This window comes from Lepidothrix coronata, unplaced genomic scaffold (assembly GCF_001604755.1).
Source record: "Lepidothrix coronata isolate B3197 unplaced genomic scaffold, Lepidothrix_coronata-1.0 Scaffold199, whole genome shotgun sequence".
In the NCBI taxonomy this organism is placed as follows: domain Eukaryota; kingdom Metazoa; phylum Chordata; class Aves; order Passeriformes; family Pipridae; genus Lepidothrix; species Lepidothrix coronata.
Window position 1 is genome coordinate 245,755 of NW_016690379.1, and position 26,303 is coordinate 272,057.

Below are 26,303 nucleotides of genomic sequence, written 5' to 3' on the forward strand. Positions count from 1 at the left end.
TATAATATATATTATATATAAATATGTATCTGTATATAGATATTAAAAAGTAAAATTTTAGCATTTTAGAACACGCAGAAGATACCAGAAACACGTATAGAAATTCAAGCTGGCACTTCTCCTTCCTCTTATAAAATATCACAGTTATTAACAAATAAATATAAAGAGAGTTTTGAGACAAAAATGTGGCAGTTTTGTCTCAGCTGGAGCAGGACCTACAGTGGTGAACCCAGCGAGGCACAGAATTCCCTGGGGAGCAGGAGAGCTCAGCCCTGCTCTGACTCACACTTTGGCCACAGCTTTTCAGCTTCCTCCCGAGGTTTTTCAGGGGGTGGGGAAGGTAAATCAGTCAAGGAATGGTGGAATAAAGCAGAGACAGTAATCTGACACCTCCCAGTCTGTCCTGAGGCCAGGCAGATTTTAGTTATGTGTTTGAGGGAATATGTAAGATGCACAAGGGTTATTAGATGGTGTCTGAAAAGATGTCACAGGGCAGAGAGAAGCACTGATTTAACACAGTCTGATTTTTTTCTCCCTCCTCTTTTTTTTATTTGTTTTCCCCTCCTCGTTCCTTTTTCTCCCCAGACTCTTCTCCAGTGAAACAATGGCGTGTATGTTCTGGCAGGGAGAGGAGATCCTAATTGATAAAACAAAGAATCTGATTTATATCAACCAAAGCCTTGGAAGGACAGGGAAATATGAAGGCAGCAGGAGCTGTATGTTATAATTCCACTGTAACAAATGGGCTAAAGATACTCATAACAGCAAAATACAACCTTCCATCAGAACACCCATCAGGTTTTAATTTGGGTTTATTTATTATTTGGAGCTGCTGTTTTGTCAATAAAAATCACGTTTCATTTTCACATATTTTCCCCTCCTTAGAAACCTCCAGAGTCCTGAACCAGGCAGAGCAGTCAGGTCTCCCAGGGCTGGCTTTGTAATCCGAGCCTGGAGCATTCCTTGGCTTTAGATAGATGCATCCATCCCATACTGCAAACAGTTGGTACGGGCAACATGCAAGTGCAGGCACATCCACCAGGGCAGATCCTTCATGGAAGAGGGAAACTGGTAACATTTACATCTTTTGCAGCCTGCCCTTCACTTCAAGGCACTTGCCTGAATAAACAGCTCGTGAAAAGCAGCAGGATTATGTTCAGAGTTGGGTTCTGAAGCCTGTGAGCACATAAAGATGCCACTGGAGCACTGAAGGAGTCAGCAGCCTGCTTTTATTTTGGCTGTGCTGCTCCATGTGCTTCCAATGTCTCACCACAGGCAAGTCTGCACAACTGACAGGAGAATGTTAAGTCGACACTAAATACTTCGCTTTTCTCGGGGTCTTGGAGTTGTGATTGTTTAATTCCTTGCTGACAGCTTTGAAATCTGTGTCACTTTCTGAAATGGACGCTTTTTGTTGTTGAAATTAAATTCTGAATAATGAACAGGGCCAAGTTTTTATGGAGGAAGGAGCTGACTGTTTATATTCCCTCATGAAAGCAGCCTCAGTGCTTTGCACAAAGCAAGGATGAAAGGGTAGACTCAAGCTGTGTTGTAAGTTAATATTGCATTGAGAGAATCACGGGGTAGTTGGGGTTGGAAGGGACTTCTGGAGATCACCCAGTCCAACCCCCCTGCCAAGGGAGGGTCACCTGGAGCAGCTGACACAGGAACACATCCAGAGGGGTTTGGGATGTCTCCAGAGAGAGAGACTCCACACCCTCCCTGGGCAGCTGTTCCAGTGCTCTGCCACCTCCATGGAAAGAAATTCTTCCTCAAGTTGAGGTGGAACTTGTTGTGTTTTAGTTTATGGCTGTGGCTCTTTGTCCTGTCACTGGGCACCACTGAACAGAGTCTGGCACCATCCTCTGATACCTCTTGGAGATATTTGTAAGGATTGACAAGATCCCCTCACAGTTTTCTCCAGCCTGCCCAGGCCCAGCTCCTGCAGTCTCTCACCGTGACAGAGATGGTCCATCCCCCAGAAGGGAACGGACACGAGATTAAATCAGACTGCGCATTAAAACACCTCATTAAAACATCCTTCAAATTTCCAAGCCAAGCCTTCAGGGCAAAACCCTCCTCCTCACCTGTGCAATGACCTCGGGGTCCATGGGCCGGTGGTTGTTGAAGCTCTTGGACCTCCCTGCTGTGACAGTTTTCCGGATCTGGGGGCTGTCGATCCTGTTCTTCAGCGACGAGTGTCGGCTGATGGAATTGAGGCTGCCGTGGCCACTGATGGAGCATTTATCTGGCACCTCCTTGGGAAGACTTTGGCTCATAATGGGCTGAGATGAGGGTCTGGAACCGGCTATGGCTCCGGGGGAGGCTGGTTCTGCCAGTGAACTACCTAGTCCATGGCTGTCACTTTGACGGAAGGCTCTTCTGATGCTGCCTGACTCTGGTTTCTTTCTTTGCCTTCAGTCACAAAAGCAAAACAAGTCAATACAAGCAGGTACAAACAACCAGCTGTCATTTTTCTGAAGATATCCCCCCAAAAACAACACAGAGGACAATGGGAAGAGACATAAAAAGATAACCCAGATTACAAACACACCCAGGATTTTAGGAGTGGTTGCGATACAGTGAAATTATAAATCGTTCCAGTTCAACACTTCTAACAACGAGGCTGAGTTCTGGCAGCTGGGCACGTTCAGAGCAAAACCAGAAAGCTTGGATGGAACGTGATTAACTTGGTCAAGAGGAAAAGAATCTGTATTTGAAGACAAAAAAAAACCCTCTGTGCCTTCAACAGGTTTTGATGATGTGTTTTTATTACATTCGAAGAGCAGAGCTACAATTTTTGACTGGAGGACACAGTATAAGTCTACTAAGCTCCTGGCCCAAGGCATCAAGTTATTACTTTCAGAGATCAGCAAGCAAAGAACCCCAGTTTGGGGTTAATGATCATTTCCAATATTTGCTGGTGGTAAGAGGTGGTTCTTTTTCATGGCTCTGGCAGGACCACAAGGCACTTTTCTATGCAGGGCTACAGATAAACCAAAAGATGATGTCAAATGGATGAACTGCTCCAAAGAATTTAGTTTCTACCCCAGCACCTTGCGGTCTGACAGCACGATTCCTCTCAAATCATAGGAAGGCCAATGCAGCAGAATACTTTATGCCATAGGTCTGAAGCTTGGCATCCATTATACAGGGAAGGATCCATTTATATATAGCACCAGCCCCATGAATAACTGCAAGAAAGTGTTAACTCCAGTAGGATTTTGGCATCCAAATAATAATTCAGTGGGTGGCACAACTGTCATTGCGAAACCATCTGATTTAATTTTGCTCAAGTCTGTTCACACATAGGTCAGAAGATTCATTCCTAAAGAAAAAACAACAAAATGAGTCTTATGCTACTGTTGCTAAATATCAGGTTCCCTAGTAAAGGGAAAAAAAAACTGGAGTGGACATTACCCAGGCTTCTTAAAAACACTACACACAACACTACCAAAGCCAGCAGATGGTGAAGCTCCAGCATAGGTCTGTGATTACACAAATCTCTCCATAACTGGCAGAATGGCTACTTCAGTGGCTCAGACAATAAATATCATAAAGGAAAGCCCAGATCCCAAGCTGATGCAGATTAACATGGCTTCAAAGATATCAGTGGAGCTCTGCTGAATCCCATAACTAAAGACCAGGCCCTCTAGGCCATAAGCAGGTCCAAACCTTTTAAAAGGATGCATTTCTGTTAATGCCTTTATAGACTACATTCTGTTAAATTAACTGAAGGTTAAGACTATCCCCTCCCATCAAATTGTAATTATCACATAATACCTTCACTGCACAATACAGATGTGGGGGTTTTAATGCTAAGGAAATAATCAGAAAGGTAAGTCTGCTCCAGAAAAATGAAATAACGGATCATGAAATTTAGTCTGTTACTGGCTTGATTTTTTTCAGCTTTTTTACTATGTTGAGTGTTGGCTAAGGCAACAATTTCTGGTAGAGAAAGTAAGGTTAGAGCAACAGGGGGTTGTGCTGTTCCACTGCAAGCATATGGTTAGTAACCTGAGGTGAGAAGTGCTGGAGAAACTAGAGAGTGTTACAGGCAGTGCCAGATGGTGGGACTTCAGCAATGGCATTTATCACAAAATGGGACACCAGTTTCTGAAGGAATTGTCCCCCCACCCCATCAAACAAAACTTGTTAAATGTGGACAAGACACGACAGATCACGGAACGTAACAACGAATGGGGACGCACGATACAAGATCTCATTCCACCATTCCCCTCCCTTCCTCTGCTTAGCTCCTAAAATAGGGCATATTTGGGAAAACAGGAACAGATGGCACCTTGGGGATAGGGAAGAGCAGCCAGTGGGGTTTTAAATGAGCATTGGCCACACTGGTGACAGAGCTTGGGCAGCGAAACGTGAGTGGGTTAGAAGAGGGGGAAGCAGAGAAGAATGGTGGCAGTGCTGGTTAATGAACCTTTGTCAGGGAAGGAAGTATTTCACTGGGCTCATCACCAAGCTCTTTACAGTTCAGGAAGACAATGCAAGGCTGTTCTTACTTGTTGATGTTTGCAAGGTAAATATCTGCGACGTGCCCCCCGCTCGGGCAGCTGGCACCAGCTCTGGCTGTCACTTTTTCTTCCGGTGGCTCAGAGTTTATTTCTATTTCAGACTTCGGGCTGGACCTTTCTGAGATTCCATCCTCACTAGGAAGGAGGAGGGAAGCACATCACAACCAGAACAGGACCAACAGCAATGAATTTCAAATGCAGCACTGTGCATGAAAACACACACACACGGGCCAGCAGCACAGTGCTGGTGTCTTTCTCTTAAGAATCATTAGATATCTTTCAAATCATAGAATGGTTTTCTGGAAGGGATCTTCAAGATTATCCAGTTCCACCCCCTCTGCCATGGGCAGGGACACCTTCCACTAGCCCAGGTTGCTCCAAGCCCCGTCCAATCTGGCCTGGGACACTTCCAGGGATGGGGCAGCCACAGCTTCTCTGGGCAACCTGTGCCAGGGCCTCCCCACCCTCACAGGGAAGACTTTTCTCCTGATATCCAACCTAAACCTGCCCTCCTGCAGCTTAAGGCCATTCCCCCTTGAAAAATCCCCCTCCAGCCTGAGAGCCTGACTCCTGTGAGCAACTTGCAGATCCCAGCTCTGCATCTTTCCCAGGCACCAGATCCATTCTGACACCTCCACACCCGTGGGCACCGACACCTCCCCGAGCTCTGCTCGCTCCCCTTCCCGCAGGGGAGGCCGAAGGAGGAGCTGCCCCCACCTGGTGCCAACACCCTGGCACAAGCACTCCCCTCCACACCCGAGTTTTGGGCAAGGCCAGGGTGTCACATACGTGTCCTGGACGACGATGTACTGGTGGGGGATGAGGCCGTCGATCCCGTTGTGCCGTCCCTCCCACCAGTCGTCCGAGGCCCGCTGGTAGAGCAGGAGGGAGGCTCCTTTTTTGAAGGACAGCTCTCGTGCTGTCCTGCCAAGGTAGTCAAACTTTGCTATTGCTTCTATGGGCTCACACTCTAAGGAGACAGAAGGGAATAAACAACAATTCACTAAACATTTGGGCTTATTAAGTATTCAGCTGTTTGAACCCGCAGGGGAGAGCATGAAGAGGATGAAGTGTTGCTGCTTAAGGCAGCAAAATTCAGAGGGGAACTCCCCTAAAACGTGTGGACTTTGCACTTTTAGCATTTGCCTAATCTCTGCATCCATGTTTTCCAAGTCATAAACCCCCTCACAGCGATTCAAGCCTACATTGCCATGGAAGTGGCAATGGCAAAATTAGTGTCTCCTTGAACCAAAAAGCATTTCAAAGCTGGGTAGCAACCAGGTGTGCTCCAGACAACAATCTGCCTATGGTACCCTTCCTTCAAGGCAGCTAAACTGAACCTCCCAGGCAGGCAGGAGTTGTTATTAGCATTTGGGGAGGGAAACATCCTCTCATTCCAAGCTGCTTCAGAAATAAAGGATCTATTCAGAGGGAAATCTCTGCTGCCTGCGAGGTTCACCTGACCCAGGAGACCCAGGAGACCGGATTCTGGCACCGTGGGAGGCCGTGCTATTCATCCAACTGTCATGGAAGCTCAGGAAAACATCCAGGGCCTCCACTGCTGTGCTTTGTGCAGTGATGGGGAGGCTGAGCTGCTTCCCAGCTCCGTCCAGCTGGGATGCTCCGTGTCCGCCGAGCACGGAGGGATCACGCCTGGAGTGGCCCAACGTGCTCCAAACCTGCCTGCAAAGCTCACAGAGGAGCTCCAGCCATGCCCTGTCTGCAACCAGCCACTAATCCAGGTCCCTGCAGGACTCTGATATTATACAGAGGGACAATAAGGGCATTTAGACACTCAGGAAGATCAATATGAAATTCATGCGGATTATTTTTAAGACTTCAAAAAATCTGACACTGGTTGAGTCTAAATATATATTAAGCCAGCTCCCAATTCTAGGCAGGAATCAGGGGAATGGGGATGAGCTCAACCACACAGCCCCAGTGGACTTGCTTCTTACTTTAAAGGAGCTTTAGCACAGCCAAGCAGTCCATGGAAATTTGAGTTCTTTCCTGGAGAAAGAGATTTGTGCTTCCTCTTCCTGGACAAGGAAAGATCTGCTATTCCATATAGAGATCTCCCCTGCATCACAGGAAGCTTCTACAGTGCAAGAGCCAGACAAATAGCACTGGAAGGCCAAACATGAGCCACAGCTTTTGCAGTTATTCCTTGGGAGAGCAGATGCTCAAGAATTGGGTCTCCATGTCTGTTCACAGGCAGGCAAGGCTTGATAAAATAAATGGTGAATATGTGGCTGAAGCTCATCAACCAAGCTGAGGGAGCAGAGCAGAAGCATCTCATCCCAAAAAGCCCCACCAGCATCTGAGTTACCCAGCACAAAGTGACCAAGAGCTGAGGGCAAATGGCAACAAGATCAGTCAGATCCACCCCCCAACAATAATTCCTCCATTGCTGAACCCAACAGCTCAGAATTCTCCCAACCACACATTTCAGGTAAGCCTGTGGGTCAGCCTCACACAAAATCCCATTATCAGCCCTCAGCACCCAGGCAGGGATTTGGAAGGGTGGGAAAAACCTGGCCCACGTTGGCAGCTCTCAACTGCCCAAAGCACGTGGTGAGCCCTGTTTGGCTCCTTCTTTCCTCTTGCTTGTTTTGCCTCTGGAGCCAGCTTCTTCCTGACACTAAAAACCCCAATTATGCTGCTTTCTGGTGTCCCCCTGCATTTAGGAAAGGGATGGGAGTGTGGTTTGGTACATTCCATCTGTTTCATTAGGAAGTGTTTATTGTTCCAGATGAGAGCGGCACTCAGGTTTCTTATGTTTCCAATTTGCTTTTTAGGACTCTGGCTCTTCTCCAGAGAACTGATTTTAGACTTTAATTTCCAGTAGCTTTTTTCCTACTACACTTTCAGACAAGAAAGCTGCGTGAATAAAGAGCAATAAGGCTAAGCCAAACAATTCCCCCTGCCAGGCTGAGAGCCTGGGCAGGAAAGCAGCAGATTCAAATGTTTCCACTCGTATGTGTAATTTAACAAACATATAATCTGCTTGTTTTTCAGCATTTCTGACCTCTTATACCTGTCTCAAACCAGAGTGTCCTCTCCCTTGTACAGTGAGGCTGCAGAGCAGCTCGGATGCTCTTCAAAACACAACCTCTTCCCCCCCACCCCAAAATTCCTTCCTTCAGTGAGGGTGGCTGGGATGACAGCTTTGCTTTGGGAAGATTAGTGCCAGGCTCACAAAAGAGCTTAAGAAGCAAGTGCTAAAGAATCTAAAGAGTGAAGGAGGGAGAAAACCCCAGGAACACCCATCCCAGAGTCCTGGTGCTGTACCTGCACTGCTGACAGGTACGAGCAAGGTGTGACTCTGCACAGCTCAGTTAGGACATGAGATTCCTCCCTTAACCAGACCCTGCAGCTCCCTCAAAGAGATACAGCCCCAGCTCCCTCCTCTGCTTCAGTGCCAAAGGCTCCCTCCCAAATGCTTCCTATGGAATATTCCATGTAGGATGCAGAACTCCATCCAAAACACCTCCCAGTTTTACCTTGCTCGGGGGCCCCACGCGATCGAGTTCCAGAGGCTGCAGAACAGTGTCCTTCTCTCATCTCTAACTGCTCATTTCTCACTATTGTCCCCCCTTCAGTCACAGAAGAGACCTAAAAATCCCCTCCAGAAACAGCCCCAGTGCCCACCCCAGTGTGGGAGCCTGCAGGCTTTAGTCCCAGGCTGTATGCAGATGTGGGAAGAGTTGGCCTGTCCTTCCTCACAGCTATTAAATTGCTCTTTCTTAGATACAAACTCCAAAAGGACACATTTTCATGCATTTTTAAGAGCTAACACTTGTCAGACAGAACACTCTGTTCAAGACAGAGAGTGAGCTCATGTTTCATTCCCACAGGCTTTGTGCTCACCCCCAACAACCTTGGTGAGGAATCACTGTGCCAGTGCTTGACCGTGCTGAGGGAGAACTGATTTCCCAGCATTTCTAAACATCCTTTACTTCACCACTGGTGTGTGAACACCAGAGAATCCCAGGATCCACTTAGGCTGGAAAAGACCTTTAAGATCACCGAGCCATGAAACCAGTGGGAGCCCAGGGATGCCTTGGGAAGGGTTTGTTGGGCAACTGCTGAAGCAGAGAGGCAGCACAGGAGCACCTGGCAGGTGAGCTGAGGGCTCAGGGCTGCTGAGCAAATTCCTGACCAGCTCAAAAAAGGATGACACCTGATTTTAAGGAAATGGTGACTATTTCCCACCTTTACAACTGAGGTCACAAGTGAAACCATCACAGAACTCGCACAGACAATTGCAAAGGGTCTAAATGCAAGAACAAAATCATACTCTGTGCTGGTTGGGTCAGTCTGCTCTCCGTGCTGCTCAGTATTCCAGGCATCATTGTTTCACACCAGTAATTTAATCTTTCCTCTGCTCTGGATGGGGCTCACAGGATGTTCCCTGTCACAGGAGGAGGCTTGGGAAGTATCAACAACAGACACTCACAACTGCAGTGTCACCTTCTCCTTAGGAAATACTGTGAAATTCTCTCCTCTTTTCACTGATCAGACCAGAAATGTCACAGAGGTCCCCAAGGAAACCCAAAAATTATCAATGAGAGAGGCCCTCAGGACTCCCCACCCTAAAACCTGGCTGTGAGTGGAAGACAAACAGGTTTTGACTTTGTTTTGCTCCCTTCCTTACAGCAGAACTACTGGGGCTCAGAGCACTCAGAACCCCCTGCCAGAGCTCCCAAAAGGGGAAATGCCTGGTACAGGCAGAGGGAGTGGGAGAGCATGATGGAACACATCCAGCCTTTGGCTCTGTGCTTCCACCTTGACTTCCAAATCCAAGCTTGGAGTGTGCCCAGGCCTGCTGCTAAGAAGAGACAACCCCTGAGAAGAAGGGATGCTTTCAAAACACTCAGGTAACTTCTACAGCTCCCTGTGATCCTACACCTTTTTACTTCTTGGCACCAAATGCTGCCAATGTGATGTTTCGAGTGACTGTTCTGATTCAAACTCCACTTTGGAGCTAACTTTAAACTTCAATTCCAAGGCACCTCCCTCCCTGCCTCCCCCAGGGCTGGCTGCTCCAGTTATCCCAGCAGCTCAGAGGCTTTGCATACCATCATCACTGGTGTGGTGCTCGGCCGTGACGTCCTGCACCGAGTCTTCCGTGGAGGCTCTCTCTCCATGGGGACTCTCACTGCAACAGAAGGAAACAGGGACAGTGCTTTAGACTGATGGAAGTCGACTTTTCTCATCACAACCATCAGATATAAGTGGGAACATCCACGTGGGGAGCCAACATTTAGGCTCCACTGCGACGCTCTGCGGTGCATCTGCACGTGCTGAAGTCAGTGTGTCTGAAAATCAAGCTGAATTCTTATTTGATCAACCAACCCAAACATCCAGGTTACCCTTCTCGTGTGCTGTCAGCAGTCCAACTTCAGCTCTTACAACCTGGACCTCTGGAGAGGCTGAGCAGTCAGGCAGCAGGGGCAAGCTGGGTCCAGCTCCTCTCTGCCACGCCAGGATTATTCCCTCAGCTCTGTTCTCCACTGCTCTAATTAGCTCATTAGATGGCTGATGAGAAAGCTGCCACTTCCTGGGGGAAATCATTTCTCGATTCATAATGATATTTCCAGGTCTGTGTTTGTCATCTCCCTCCATCCCTTTTATCACCATTTTAAATTGTTCCATTCAGTTCACTGAACAACTCCCGTGGCCTGATTAATTGCCTGTAAATAAAGATTCCAGAGCACCTAAACCACCAAGAGGACTCATTTATGTTTGGCAAGAAGAAAAGCTTTGGAAGGATCAATAGACAACAAGTGGCAACCAAAGGTTATGTTTTTGTAAGAAGCTGCACGAGCAGTTCCCTCTGGACAGGAGCAGAAAGGAAGCTGGAAGAGGATCCATTGCCTCTCCCAAGCAGCTCTGTGGAGCTGCTGCCAGCTGGCAGCCCTGCCTGCCTGCCCTGCCTGCTCCTCTCAGGAGGAAAAAAAGGGATAAAAAAAATAGTGCGTGCTCTTCATCTTAGCAGACTCTGTTGCTAAAGAAAACTCGTTTGCTGCCCTCTCACAGTGTAACTCCTAAAAGGTGATTTTTAATTCTCTTCACGTAGGAATAACTTCATCCCTCATTTTGGTCTTGCTGTGGTTAAAATAAGTGACTGTGGATGTGCAGTGCTCTCCCCCTGGCAATCCCCCTTCTGCACTCTTTTAAAAAGAGGAGAAAAACAGAAAAAGGAGAAGGGGTGAAGTGTTTGAGTAATTCTGGTGTCTCGTTATGCTTAATCCACAGGACACCAAGCTGTCCAACATCTCCTGAGCCAGCACCTCTGGAATCAACCTTTCCCATCCTTTGCAAAGCCTTTGTGATACTTCATAAAGTTTAGAGAAGAATCTGCAGCCAAACGGAGGCCCCAGGAGGAAGGAAGGCAGCACTGAGGGCTAAGGTTTCACACAGACTCTGAAGTCATGTCGCACACAGCTCCAAAGGCTGCACAAAGGCCACGTGCCTCCTCCTATCCATGCCTCCAGCAGCATTTTCCACCAAAAAACCCATCCTTACTGCTGACTCTGAGGTGAGAGCCCCGGAATCTGCAGTGGGAAGCACTGGGTTTCACCCTGAGGGCTCCAAAAGTGAGAGCAACAAATGCTGGCAGAGGAACACTGTGAGGGTCGAGTCACTTGGGGCAGTGGAGGGGCAGCAACAATCTCTGCTCCCTGTGAGCAGGGACAGGACTTGGAGCTGTGTCAGGGCAGGGTCAGGTTGGATCTCAGGGAAAGGTTCTTCCCCCAGAGGGTGGTTGGGCACTGACCAGGCTCCCCAGGGCAGTGGGCACGGCCCCAAGGCTGCCAGAGCTCCAGGAGGGTTTGGACAACCCTCTCAGGGACAGGGTGGGATTTTGGGGTGTCCTGTGCAGGGCCAGGGGTTGGACTCAATGATCCCTGTGGGTCCCTCCCAACTCAGGATATTCCATGATTCATCCACACTCTATCTCCTTCCCTGCCATTCCCACGGCCTCACTTGTGGGTCTCCTGGACTCTCTCTCCCTGAGCAGTCTCAGACAGACAGACAGATGCATCACGGCCCAGGCTTGACTCACAGGCAGGATTTCAAAGCTGATGACAAACTCTGAACCTTGCCCTACCCTGCTCTGCCCAGGGGAAGCTGTTCCACAGCTCTGCCAACTCCAGGCGAGGGTGCAGGTCTGGAGCCCAGAGCAGGGGCCGTGGTGCTGAGCCCCAGCAATTCCACACCAAAACACCTCCTGGGAGCTCCCAGAGGGCTTGACCCATGAAGTGGCACCAGGATACCCCAGCCACAGCAGGAATCAGCTGAACCCCAAGGATTCCCTCTGCTGCCTGCACAGTGAGGAGCCCACGGGCAACAAGGAACAACTCTGGAAATACCAGGACTATGAGAAAGCTGGAATGGGAACCAGATGCTTCTTCCTGGCTTCCAGCAGCCTCCCCTGCTTGCTTCTCCCCTTTCTCTGCTTAACAGGGTCCCAGGTCAGGGTGCTTAGGAAGGACAAGGAAGGAAAACCAAACACTTTCCTAAAGCTGATATCACCTTCCAGGCCATTGTGCCTCCCCCACACTCCTGTGCAGTGACACCCAAACTGAGGGTACTCAACACTGCACAGTTTTATTCCCTCCTGTCAAAGTTGATGTCTTTCCTCAAGGTCATAAATATTACTAGGTTGGGTTGTTTTTTTTTCCCCCCCCTTACAATTCTTTCACATGTAACATCAGCTAAAAGCATCAGAGCGAAGGGTAAAATTAAAGAGAATTTCCAAAAGGTTTTGGCAAGTCTTCTGCACACAGCAGTCAGTTGAGAGGAGCCTCTCCTTGCCACACGTTCAAGGAGTGAGCTGATAGCTCCAGCTACTCTGAGACAAGCCAGGGGAACAAGGCTTGCTCTGTCACCACAGTGACTTCATTAAAAAACCGTATTTATTTTAGCACACGAAAATAATCATTTGCATTCCTGGGGCATCGAAGGAGAGAAGGAGCTGGGGATGGGGGGGTGGGGGGGGGAGAAGCAGGACACAATTTAACATTCCTCATCTTCAGAGGGAGAGATCAGCTTGGCCAGTAGGAAAGAAAACACCTCCTTTCCTCTCCCCACTCCCCAACCTTCCACCCCAGATGACAGGAGCCGCTCTGCCTGAATTGCTTCCAGATGTGGCTTCAGACTGAGCGCGAGGCCGGGCCTCTGGAGCTTTTTGGGCTGCATGGAAATGGTGATTTTGCATTCCTGCCTCTCTCCTCCCCCACCAAGCCCTGAAAATTATACCAGTGCCACAGCCTTCGAGGCTCAGCTGCCAGTGACCCCCGGGTCTGCAGCAAAGGCAGAAAGGAAAGGCAAAAGCAGGAGGGGGGAAAAAAAAAAAAGAAAAAAGAAGGGGGGAAAAAACCCAAACAACAACTAAAAAAAGAGATTGATTTTGGCAGCTACCAAACCAGAATAGCCAAGAAAATCCCTGCACAACCTTGCCCTTCAAGATAAGTGAGCTGGGTTTGACAACTGAATAGCTACTTTATACCAGCTTATTTCTTTTGAGTCGATGGCTCTCCGGAGATACCAGAGCCATCTTCTCTTCCATAAAACAGATTTTTGAAAGGCTGGGCCAGATGCTCCGATCCTGAATTAGAGGAGGCAGAACTCATGAGTCTAACATGCTAATCCACAGATAAACATCCACCCATTCATCTCCTCCTCAGTGCTACCCATCATACCAGTAATCCTCTGTGCTTCCACCTCTGCTATAGACTGGACCCTCCAGCTCCCTTGGGCCTGGGAAGATGTTCTCATGTTGGATGATGATGGTTTTGATCAATTCATTGACATGAGCCTGGCAAGAGACTTGGTCGTGACCTTCAGGCACTGACATCAGCGTTGGCCCAAAGCAGATGGCTAAATTGTAGGGATCCATCATGTTTTCTTCACTGAACTGAGATAAACTGCAAAAGAAAACACAAGTGGGAAGGAGGGTGAACAGCAGAAAACATCATCATCATCATCATCCTCCTCCTCCTCTGCTGCAGAACACACAGCTGAGCTCAGAAGGTTTGCTTTGGGCTTTCTGCTCTCTAAAGCTGATGAGCTTTAGCTGATTCAGGGACATGAATGCCCTGGATCCAGGTAAAAAATGAGATACTGATGGCATTTACAAAGAAATTAAATAGAAACCACAAGGGAGCTTGAAAGCTTGAGACTATGTGAAAAGGACTGAGTGCTGACTTTATAAGGGCAGCACATTAATCTGTCTTTATTCCTTTATTATTGCTGTTCTGAGCCCCAACACTCAATACCAGAGCTACAGATCCCCTCTGCCATGGATGTAAATGGAAGGAGAGTAGGTTCAGATTGGACATTGGGAAGAAATTGTTCCCTGGGAGGGTGGGGAGGCCCTGGCACAGGTTGCCCAGAGAAGCTGTGGCTGCCCCATCCCTGGAAGTGTCCAAGACCAGGCTTGACAGGGCTTGGAGCAACCTGGGCTAGTGGAAGGTGTCCCTGCCCATGGCTTTAAGGAGTCCCCACCCCTGGAGGGATTTAAAAGCCATGGGGATGTGGCCCTTGAGGACACGGGTCAGTGACGGCCTTGGCAGTGCCAGGGGGGAATGGTTGGACTCCACAACCTTTAAGGTCTTCTCCAACCTCAACAGTTCTGTGTTTACAGCAGGTCCTGCAGCAGAGCCCTGGTGCTCCCAAGGACACTCACTGATTGAGGAATGCAAAGAGGTATCTCATCACAATCAGGGTGGTCTTCGGTAGGTTCAGCAGCACCTTCCGGACGTGCAGAGCTCTCTCCTGTAAATTATCCATTGCTGAAAGGAAGAAAGAGCACCAGAGTCATCATCCCACCAAACCCACCACCTGCCACTGGGTCCAGTGCACTGTGATGGCTCCCTTGGGCAGCAGAGCAGCAGCAGGAGGAAGGAATTTTGCCCATTTTTCGGGATGCTCCAGCGCTGCCTGGCACGGGAACGCAAAGGCTGCAGAACCTGCTGGCAAAGCCTTTGACAGTGAAGGTCCCTGAGCACGTGAAACTTCACTGCAAGTTCCTTCCCAGCGTGGGAGCTCTGGATGTCATCTGTTCCAATAGTTCTGGCACAATGGCTCCTTCAAGTCTTTGCTTAGAAAGGTGGGTGTTTAAAAAAGAAACTGTGTAACGCTCAGAAGGACAATTAACATAGTTAAAGGGTGAGGCAAAAAGCTCTGTGTGCAGCAGCCTGCTGAGAAATAAGTGGGCAGCATAAATCATCTGAGAAGGGAGAAGTTATTTGGAAGCGGATTTTACTTTTCCCCCCCGTAATGTGAATTCAACCCCGCAAATGCATTTCTCAGGAGCAGGGAACCACGAGCCTTTCCAGCAGCAGTTATCTCCTGCTCCACTTCAAAGGCTCCCACCACAAGGGCCATTCCTCTGCTTGGACAATAGAATCATTCTTCAACTTTCTGGAGGACGTGGCAAGGGCCAGGCCGTTTCAGATGAGGTTGTTTCACATAGGAAAAACCACAAACAACTCTCTGCCTACCAGAAGCACCTTTAGAAACCACCAAGGATGTTAAAAGCTCGGCTGTGGCCGCCCTGATGATTGATATTCTCTAACAGGAGTCAGAAGATGGTCCCTTGTGGTTACGAAGCTAAAAGGAATATAAGTGGTACCTTGTCAGCTAAGGAGAGCACACAGAGCATGGCAGCACATCCAAGGCTGCTGGTGATCCCTGCCTCTGACAGGGCCCTTCTGACATCTCCTGGTGACACGTCTTAGAGATCATTTTACAGGAGTGAAGCTTTTTGCTTTGTTCTGTTCCAAAAGAATCCCGTCACAAAGCCACTGCCTCACAAAAATCCATCACACAGACCTTCAAATCTGCTCATTTCCATCTCCTTGTTCATTCAGATCACAGCAAGGATGGCTGTGACCAGGTAACTGCCCAGGCTGCCCAACAGAGGATGCCACTGCAACAACCAAAGTAACCACAAAACCCTTATTCTGGAATCAGGAAAAAAAAAGGGGAAGGGAAGAAAGAAAAGTGGGATATCAGAAAAAAATCAGCCCTATTTCTTTTCAGCTCTTCATATACTTACTGACACAGGCAATCAGATCATGAAAGATATCCTTGGGGAAGAGTGGGTGCTCCAGCCCTCGAAAATAGAGCTTCAGGACTCCTGCTATTGAATCCATGTCGTGGTCATTCTGGTCCCCAGCCAAGGGATCTTCCCCTTCGTGACAAGCAAAGAAAAGCAGGCAAGAAAAAAAAAATCAGAATACTGGAGAAAAGTATCAGAATACTGGAAGGATGCACCTCTGCAGGAGAAAAGGATTTATGTTAATCCCACCTACAACCAGAGCGAGGCAGAGAGGTGGGAAGCTCTGACAGCAACCCCAGGAGACCTGGGGCAGCTTCTCTCAGCCAGGTTTCAGTGGGGCACCAGAGGTCCTGGAGCAACAGTGACACTCCAGGTATTTTGGAAGGGTGGGAACATCACAGACCCACCAGGGAGGTGAAATGTTCCACGAGGCAAACTCCCAGCTGCAGCTCAGGTGGATGCAGGGGATGCACAAGAAGCATCCCACCCCTGGCTCAGCAGGATGCAGACGTGGGGAACTGGGGGGGGAACATTTCTGGGATAATTTGTTGCTGCAGAGATGCCACAGTTTGTCTGTATTACCAAAGGAAAGATGCCCACTTAAGGAGTTGTCCCCTAGGGAAAACTCCCTATCAGACATAATTAGATTTAATGATGGGGCAATCCTCAAATTGAAGCTATATATATCCATTATGTGACTGAAATTACCAAAGCTTGCCTATTATCTTAATAACACACGGGATAATAAATGGGCCACTCCAAACTGGAGCATTATCCCTGATATTAACTGCCACCAAGGGCTCTGGATGAAGTAATAAAATGCAGGAATCTTATTGTTAACTTTGGCAGTTCTGTATATCATTGGCTTTACAGAGACAAGTGAGAGGAACTAAAAAAAAATAAAAAAAAAATCCCCTTTTTACTTCTGCATGTCAGTGCTGGAACAAGTGGTTATTTGGTTATTTTCCCAAGCTGACTGGTATTTCCTTATATAAAAAAGGGTCTGATTCTGATATCAAGCCTTTTCCTTGCTATGACACACATTTCTGCTTCCCCTGTTCTCGAGGATTTTAATCCATGGAGGTGAGGACAGGTGACATCACACACCACATTTCCCAAATGTTGTTCATTGAGCATCTCTCTTCCCAAAAGCAGAATAAACCTGCAACGCTTAATTAATCACTGCTTGTCTCTTCCACCAGCAAGCACAGGAACACACTCTGTTCTTTCAGAGTGATGCATTCGGGGGATTAACACAAGGCCTGTTGTTCCCAGTGACCCAGGCAGGACTGGGGAGATGAGCTGCAGGAACTGCCTGAAAAGCAGCTCTTCTGAACCTGCTCTGCCAGGGAGAACAGCCCAGCAAGGAGCTGATGAGTCAGGAGGCTCCCAACTGCTCTCTGCCTTTGGAAGGAATGGCTCTTTCCCACAGAAAATCGAATCTATTAAAAGCGATTCCAAATTAATGGCGCCTCGAAATTTATTCTCTCCCTCGCTGATATTTAAAATAAATGTGGCCAAGCTGTGCCTCAACAACGTGGAAAACACAAAATTTCATCCTCTAGCAGCCAATCTGTTCACAAAGGGCTGGGGGGAGAGGGGAGGAAATTGCAGTTACACCTAATAATGAAATTCTCCTCGTCCTTTAGTGTTACAAACGATCAATAAGCTATCAGACATGAGAGAAGATTGAATTCAGAATATTTATTATACAGACACTCTACAAGGTACAAAGCATAAAACCAAACAACTGAGAATTCAAGGTTAATGAGCACTAGGGAAGCGTTTGGGAGGCTCACTTGGAAAATACAAAAATCAAAGGGATAAAAGAGAGCAAGTCGCATTCAAAACGGGCCATTTCAGGGCATTTAAACAAATTTAAACAAACATACATTTGGCAATAGTTTCTGAGATACTTCCTTACCTCTCTCAAATGCATTTTTTATGTCGTTCACTTCAACTTGTGACCCAGACACCCGGAATATTCCTTCATGCTGCAAACCTGTAAGACAGCGAGAGATGCTGATAACAACAAGATAAGATAGATTAGACAAGGTGGCACCTTCAGCAGCTACAGCTCATACAATAAAGGGAAGATAAGAACACAGGCAGAAGGATGCTGATTTAAAAGCCACTTCTCTCTTCTGTCCAGGCATGTACAGAATATGCAAAACCAGAACTCAGCACAGACAGAGCAAATATTAACCCTTCTTCCTAAACCACTGCAGTAACTGGGCTATAACAACCATGTTGTCTTTTATCCTGGGGGGATCCCCAAAGGATTTTACAACCCAGAGAAAGTCATAAACTAATGGTGTATCAGCCAGGAGTAAAATATGGTCAATGCCACGAGCACGATGTTTATTTTGCAGGAGCGATTCCGCCGAGGCCCGGAGCAAATCAGCCGCTTGAAACGGAAGCATTTAATTACTCCCAGCACGACCCACGGGCTTAGGACAGGCTTAAAGACATTCCTGCTAAAAAGTGAGCATTAGGAATGTCATTATTTTGTCAAGTAGATGGGATATTCCAATACACTCCCATCAAAACAGTTTTGCTGGTAAGACGAGCAACAACTGCCACAAATCAACTCATGAGCAAGGGAAAGCAGCTCTCCTTCCCTCCAGCCTCCCTCCTCTGTGGACTTTCTGAAACCAGGAATGCTGTAGTGTCTTTGTTTTACTTATAACAGAATCATGGAATATCCTGAGCTGGAAGGGACTTACAGGTATTATCCAGTCCAGCTCCTGTTCCTGGGCAGGACACCCCAAAATCCCACCCTGTGCCTGAGAGTGTTGTCCAAACCCTCCTGGAGCTCTGGCAGCCTTGGTGCTGTGCCCACTGCCCTGGGGAGCCTGGTCAGTGCCCAAACACCCTTTGGGGAAAGAAGAACCTTTTCCTGAGATCCAACTTGACCCTGCCCTGACCCAGCTCCAGCTGTTCCCTGGGTCCTGTCCCTGCTCACAGGGAGCAGAGATCGGAGCTGCCACCCCTGATGAGTCTCCCCTCAGTCTCCTCTTCTCCAGCTGAACAAGCCAAGGGACCTCAGCCACTCCTCCTATGGCCCCTCCAGACCCTTTCCCATCACACATATCCCTAATAATGGCCATCAATAATAAACTCTCCCGGATGCACCTGTGGCCTCTCCCTCCCCACCCTCCGAGGGGCTTTATCCCATTGCAGTGTGTGGCTCACCACAGCTACAGAGGGAGGAAACAATTCCCAGCGTGGAGAGAAAAAAAAAGAATGAAAACCACATTCATCCCACACCCACACAGCCAAACACTTGGAAATGTCAGGCCACCTCCAACAAATCCATCCCTGCGTGTGAGCGCGTCAGGCAATCGCACCAGTTCTGCTGCCTCACGTGGCTTTGCTGTGGAAAACACATTCCTTCCAATTCCAAACTGTGCCTCACACCATGGCCTGACATTCTGTGCACAAATCCGTCGAGTCTCTTGGCAAATCCAAGCTAACCCAGCGATATGAGTCTGAAAAGTGTCATCTCTGTGGTTTCTCCTGCCTCAGTTCCCCCTGCAACGTGGTTTCAATGATTTTTTTTTCCCACCAAATATCCAGGTATGGCCTTAAAGAAGGATTACAGCACTTGGGATGATCTTCCAAGTGATGATGAGAATGGGACTCTAGATTATAGTTTCTAAAATGGTGATGAAACAAGGAAAAACTGAAACAGGACCTACTACCTGGCCCTGCATCTTGGGTAATGAAGATAAATTCAACCCCTTTCTACATCTGTTAATTAACAGCTGTTCCACACACTACTAACAAATGATATCAATTAAAAATGAAAACAAATTACAAGAAATGTATAGCATTCAAGGCTGTGAAGTTAACCTTCAAAACAGGCATAAATCATCTCGCCGTGGCAGTAAGTGGGCAATTAATTCCCCACTTGACCTCCTACATTCAAATATTCAGAGTATTCCTCCCCCTCTGGGAAGGGGATGACTGTTGGTGGTGAAGGCCACACTTCAGGGCTCAAAGGGAGGTGAGTGGAGGTGAGGAATGAGTGGTATCTATGGATGGGAACCTTATTTTGCAAGGAATAAAGGGACATTGTGGGAAGAACAACATTTGCAAGGTCAGTTATTTAGAGAAGTGATTATACACATAATAACCAGCAATGCAGCCAGAAAGTCAGAGCCATTTTCCTCATGTTGCAATCTCTGGGATTGCTCTGCACAAGCAGCACGTCCTGAGCTGCTCTGAACATTTTTTATAAGGCTTCTACATCCCTTCATTTTATAGGAATGTCCCAGGACACCTTCAGTCCCCCCCAAACTCACCGTGCCTGCTGATGAATCGGATGCAGCTCTCCACGACCAGGGGAATGGCTTGGGAGGAATCCTGCCCAAAGAGACATTTAAAGAGCAGTCAGAATGTAGAGATGGTAAAAGTGAAAAGGAAAAGAATAAAAAATAAGAAAGGTTTGACTCTGCACACTGACACCACAACTGGCTCTCTTATATAATAATTTCCAAGATCCTAAAAACTACAGATTAGCAGCCCAAGACAGGCTGTGTGAACTGAAATGCCAAGCCAAATTTTAACTTCACAGTATCAACAAGAGATAATTCTGAGTTTTGCCTATCTCAAAGAAACACATTTGAGCTCATTGGGTACCAAAAAGCAACAGATTATCCCCACAGCCAGGGACACAAAGCCTGCCCGTGTAAGTCTTTATTACATAAAGGCACAACAAGTGAGCAGTTACAGGTTTAATGGCACTGCAGTGGGATTCCAGGGAAAATAAAGGGAATGGGGACAAAGAGACAACAGCACCAATCCCATAAACCAGGGCTGTCCAAACAGCTCAGGGCTGTTTGGTGGTTTTGGTTCCAGAATGGGGAGTAAAATTAATTTTCTATTTTATCAGGGAAAATGAACGAGGCTTTGAGTGATTTCAGCCACTGAACGAGCAGACACCACTTGGACAAGGCTGAAAAGGTCCATGGAAGAGAGGGAGGGATGAAAACATTTGTTTTCCACCAACCCCCCCCCCAGCCCTGCTTCGTTACTGAAGGAAACCTTAATTACCTGCTTCCTCACGGTGGAGCTGCGCCTGCCACTGATGGGTCAGAACCAGCCAGGGGGGTGCAGGAGGGAAAAACAGAACACAAGAGTCAGGATAATCAGAATACAAGAGTCAGGATAATCAGAACACAAGAGTCAGGATAATCCCCCCCATCACCAGCTCATTCCTTTCGCATTCCCAACCACCCCGTCTGGGAGCAGGGAAGGAGCCAGATATCCAAGTCAATCACAATGACGAGGGTCTCCTTCGATTTATGGAACTCCAGGAAGATTTTAAGCGACTTTAAATCACTGAAAAAAAAACCGAAACAGCCGCCAGGGAGCTCCGACAAAAGATTGCCCCTGACGTTTTAATTCCGACCGCGCGGAATTCTGCGGCACAAGAGCTCCTCGGAGAAGATGAAGTTTGATATAAATTGCACTGAGCTGCTCCCTGGAAGAGCAGGTGGGAGCAGCCTGGTTCCCACCGTGCTTTTAACAGCTGCCACTGAGGAGTCTTTATTACAGTTTTGATAAGATTTCAAATAAATAAATAACAGGAAGCCCCTCCAACACCAGCACGCACCAGCCAGGCTAAGCCTCTTCTGTCTGCTCTCATTTATTGATGTTGGGGGACATTAATGGTAGGGAAAAAAAGGGGGAAAAAGCTTTGCTTTGCCAGGATTTCCCCCCCTCCCCTCTCAAAATTTTTTACTGGGGTTTAAAATTCCTTTAGTTTCTTGTAAAAATGAAGCGAGATAATAGCAGAGAGGCCCTAATGGATCATTCCAGCCAATTCCCTGCCAGGGCAGATGGCTGTTGAATTATAAATAAGGGGATCAGAAGTGTGATTTTTAAAAGGACTGTACGATGTGTTAATTTGGGGGGAAATTCCTTCTATAAAAGAATCAAAAACACTGAATGAAAAATAAAAAAAATTAAAAAAAAATCGGATTCCACGGGCTGTCACAGACAACAAGGCCCATTTTAAACTATTAGCAGGACTGGTTCTTTGATATTTAAAATTGTTTCATGATGAATAATATTTTATTATTACAGATGTCAGGGTCTAATTAGGACCTGTCAGCTTTGCTTTGCTGTGAGGAATGTGAACAGTAGTAATGGCTCCACACTGGTAGTAATCACCTTCCTTTTGTTAACGAGGCAGGATGATGCACAGCCCCTGCTCCAGCTCCTCATGCCCAGCAGAGCCCCCTGAATCCATCAATCTGGGGATGGAGATTTGTTATGTTTTACAAAAAGCCCATCAGGAGCTTGGTTATGGTTCTGCAATTGGTCCTAATTATAAATGAAAAGTTTATTCTCCACCATCTCCGTGCTGTTGGATGCAGCTCCATGGCACAGCAGAGTGTCAAGGGGATAAAGGGTTTCCCAATTTATGTTACTCAACTCCAGGCACCAACCATGTGGATAAACCCCTGAAGACTCCCCGGGCCCAACTCTCTTAAAGAAACAGGAATTTGGTTGTAAAAATCTCCGTCTGAAAAATATTCTCTGGGTTCTCACAGTTGTTCTGCACTAAATGCACCGGGGCAAGAAAAGGAATTTGCTTCTGTGTTGGCTCAATCCATGTCCCATCCCTGGAATTGTTCAAGGCTGGACAGGGCTTGGAGTAACCTGGGATAGTGGGAGGTGTCCCTGCCCGTGGCAGGGCATGGAATGAGATGAGCTTTAGGGTCCCTTCCAACACAAACCATTCTGGGAGTCGACTGTATGGTTCTAAATAAGTATCATTTTCTACCAGATACACATCCTGGGCTGGTCACTGATCTAGAATGACCAATTTGCATCAGATTTTCCTTAAAAATCTAATTCCCTGAGCCACACCTACCTGGCTAGGGCGCAGTCAGTCCGCTGACCTGTTAGGGAGACAAAGAAATCCAGCATTAGGAGAGAGGAGTGGGAAAATGCTTTCAACACCTCTGTAAAGCCAGTTTGGGAAGGAGATGGAGGAGAGGAACCACTGGTGACAGAGGGGGCAGCTCTGGGAGCTGGACAGTGGCTGATCCCCCCCCCAGGGGTGGTGCTGGAGACACCACCAAAGCCCATCCCTGCTGGCACAGCTCCAGCCAGGAAACACAGCTGCCCAGAGACTCTGTCTCTGCAAAGGATTGTTCTTGAAAACCAGCTCCCTGTGCATTCTGATTGTTGGTTTCTGCCAAAAAACTGGGCTTGTCAACCTCTCCCTCCCTTCCCACTTCCCAGGGGGAATTGGTGGGGCAAGAGATCCTGCTTTATAAAGCCCCTCAGGAAGACTGAAAACATTCCCAGATTTGTTAGTCCACAGACTGAACGTGCTGGCATTAAGCTATTTTGAGAGACAGACAGTTTAATGGTATTTTCCACAAACATATTTATAAAAACATTCCATTAACTTGCACTGAGTTTGCAAGGAAGCAGCCAAGGCTCAGGACTTGCTAATGCAGCATCATCTAAAACATCACAACAAGGAGGAAAACGAGGATGTGCTGCTGGGAATTGCACAGGCCAGATCCTCTGCTGGTCTAGATTATCATCAGTGAAACCACACTGATTCCCAACAGTTGAAAATCCACCTTCCCTCCAGTTGTCTTCCTGCTCCTGGGGAGATGCAAGAACCAAGGAGGGAAACAGCTAATTGCTGATGGCTGACAATTAGCTGAACACATCTTGATAGCCACTTCTCTCTCCCCACTTAAAGCCAAAACAGTGCATAATTTACATGAAAATGTTATTCTGAAGCAGAATTTCCAGCCATCTGTCCCGTTTTCATCATAGAATATTCATCTATACAGAAATTACACGGCTGTGGCAACATCAAGGGGCTCCTGCATTAGGGTGACAAATGTGTACAGTAGGCAGGGACATAATTACTTGGAGATAGGAAAACTGCTGCTATTTTTATTGCTGGAACTTGTCATCTTTAGATTAAGGCAATTTGCACGACGACTAATAAATGTCACCTGAGGATGGGGGTAAAGAAGAATAAAAATTACAACAAACCCCTGAATTTTCCAGGCACTGAAGACACGCAGCCGTAGGAACATTTTTTTTTCAGTAAAGCTTCTAAACGTGCTCTGGGGACGTGTGAAAGGGATTTTTATTTGCCCATTTCCCAATTAAGTGACATTTTATGGGTAAGTCTAGGCACAGTCCCCAGTTTGTCCCGTTAACCTGCTCATGTGGTTTTGGAAATGAGATGCACCTCCCTTTCTCAGCTCCTTTGGATCTCACAGATGACAGAAGGAGCTCCCCCTGACACTTTTTGGGTCCCTTCACAGAGCCACTAAGAAAGTTCTGGTTTGCAAAGCAAATGAAGGAAACAGAAGCAGCCTTTAAATCTACGTAGCAATACAGAAATCACATTTAATTTCCTCCCCTTTTCCCCCCCACCACAGCTTGAGCTGGGTTCAGGGGGCAGGCAGGTTAAGAGGAAAGAGGTCTTGGAATGCAGAGGTCAGCTATGATCCAGGAATGTGATTAGTCACAGGGGCAGCACGGGTGTCCCTTGGAGATATTTAGAGGCAGAAAAAAAATACCCTAAGGACACAGAGCTTTGGCTTCACCCACCCTTTCTCTGGGACAGCTGAAGAGATGAACAACTTTAACCAATAAAGCTCAAACCAATGCACATCCTTGCCTTGCCTTCCAGTGGTTTGGGTCTGATAAACACGAAAACTCTTTAATTACCATGGCAGTAAGTATTTTAGTTTTATAGTGCATTTTTAAACTGAAAGCAAAGCACTTCAAAGCCCACATGCTGGTTAAGTTTTCATCCACAACATTTGCACACCATAAACTGTGGGGAGCCCAGCTCAGTTACACATCACAACACCAGCCCTGCTCCAGCACACCAACCCAGCAACGAGTCGAGCCACTTTTTTTTTTTGACCTGACATTTAGACTGTTAAAACCTTCTCCTCTGCAAATACAAGGCAGTCAGGTTTCTATGGAAACTTGGATGCATAGTTTAAGTGTTTTTGGCCGACAGGATTTGCCCATACCATGAAGGGAAAGAAATCTTCCTTTGTTCTGACACCAACAGCAAATGCATATTGAGTTCTGGCTGCTGCCCTCTAGACAGGCAACATATTTTAAATGCTCTCAAATTTGCTTGTTATTCTCCCAGTAAAAGCCCAGGCTCACATACACTGGTTTGGTTTGAACTCCCAGAGGTGAGAAGCAGCAAAACTACCACGGAAGTGAAACTTCTGACCAGGCTCTGTCAGTACTTCTCAACTTCATCAGCAAACTGTAAATCCCAAGGTCTGCCCCGGTGCAGATCATTAAGTGATGAGCAGGAGGTGTGTGAATGGGGAGAGGATGGAGGAGGGGGGCACACGCTTGGCTGCAACCATCAGTGAGGCACTTCAGTGATTCATTAAGCATCTTTTGTTCATCAAGCAGCCCCGGAGGTCACTGGGCTGCTCCATCACACAGATCAGGGAGATAAATTCATAAAACATGAGTGTGGCCACTTTGCAGCACTGATGCAGGGCTGTCACACTCAGCTGACTGATGCAAGAAGTGCAACAGCCTGGCTGGGAGCAGGGCTGGGGGTCCCACACTCACTTTCTCCCAGGGTCTTCTGGAGGAGGTCGTGCTTGGCTTGGAGCTTCGTTATCAGGTTCCTGCCTTCCAGGTACTCCTTCATTTTCTGGGAAGGTGGGGAAAAAAGAAAAAAGGATCATGAGTAGACAACTCACGTCTTTTTTATCGCACCTTCACGTCCCTTGATTCTGAACACAAGCACAGAATGACACCGAAATTCACAGTTAAAGGACGAGTTAAGTCCTGGTTTATCTCTCTGGGCAACTCTGAAGTTCAGCCCATCCATATTTCGTGTCCAACAAAGGCCGGACTTGATCTTGGAGGTCTTTTTTTCCAACCTTAACGACTGCCTGATTCCCTGTCCGCGGCGCAATTCCCATTGTTCCACCGCGGAATCAGCTGAATGTCTGGCATGTTTGAAGCCATCAGAGGAGCTGTCACCCATCCCTCTGCAGCCAGGGGGGGAATGGAAATGCAGCTGAATGAGCAATCTGTTCTAACCAACTAAAAGGCTGCTACTGTGCTTATTCTCTCACTTAACCTCCCTCACCCCACTTTACTTGTCAAATGCTGTGGCTGCCTCCACTGCTGGATGATGCACAGGGTTGCAGGGGGGCCACGGGACAAAACAAACAAAGGTATTATTTTAAAGTTCAGATCTACTCTCTCGGTGAAATATTATACAATCAGGAAAGGGTTTTTTCCCCACTGCTTCCTGATTTTTCACCGCTCTGCAAATGCTGGTTTTTCGCAGCTCTTTCATCTCTCATTTTTGCAGTTCAGAGCAGTTTTTATTTATCTTCACTGAGCTGCAGCACATAAAATACAGTAGCTGTCCGTGTCGGAACCAGGACATATTTACACTGAGAAAAAAACACAAACAGCACATAATTCTTCCAATATCACAGGCCATTCTTTAGAATCACGAGATTCTAAAACCATTCCGTGATATTTTAAAGATTCAGCCAGCAAAGTCAACACAAAGAGAGGATTCTCATTTAATAATGAAATGTTCTTCTTATCATTAAATCCTCAAATTATTTGGGCTGGAAGGGACCTTAAAGATCACCCAGTTCCATCCCCTGCCATGGGCAGACACCTTCCACTAGCCCTGA

At 47.3% G+C, this 26,303-nt stretch overlaps 1 protein-coding gene across 4 annotated transcripts in view; it reads right to left on the minus strand.

Moving 5' to 3' along the window:
- The window catches only part of SRGAP2 (SLIT-ROBO Rho GTPase activating protein 2), a 108,159-nt gene that overhangs the window by 6,916 nt on the left and 74,940 nt on the right, over window positions 1-26,303 (minus strand). For 3 of the 4 annotated variants that reach the window (XM_017832171.1, XM_017832169.1, XM_017832170.1), the window contains exons 11-22: window positions 25,210-25,294; window positions 22,490-22,517; window positions 20,662-20,692; window positions 19,911-19,971; window positions 17,528-17,605; window positions 15,601-15,735; window positions 14,227-14,332; window positions 13,241-13,465; window positions 9,614-9,693; window positions 5,322-5,502; window positions 4,521-4,667; window positions 2,088-2,415 (exon numbers count right to left, since the gene is read on the minus strand). In XM_017832171.1, the coding sequence (XP_017687660.1) occupies window positions 2,088-2,415; window positions 4,521-4,667; window positions 5,322-5,502; window positions 9,614-9,693; window positions 13,241-13,465; window positions 14,227-14,332; window positions 15,601-15,735; window positions 17,528-17,605; window positions 19,911-19,971; window positions 20,662-20,692; window positions 22,490-22,517; window positions 25,210-25,294 (1,485 nt within the window). Of the gene's footprint in view, window positions 1-2,087; window positions 2,416-2,753; window positions 3,329-4,520; window positions 4,668-5,321; window positions 5,503-9,613; window positions 9,694-13,240; window positions 13,466-14,226; window positions 14,333-15,600; window positions 15,736-17,527; window positions 17,606-19,910; window positions 19,972-20,661; window positions 20,693-22,489; window positions 22,518-25,209; window positions 25,295-26,303 lie in introns of those variants that run through there. The other variant, XM_017832173.1, reaches the window with a different exon arrangement.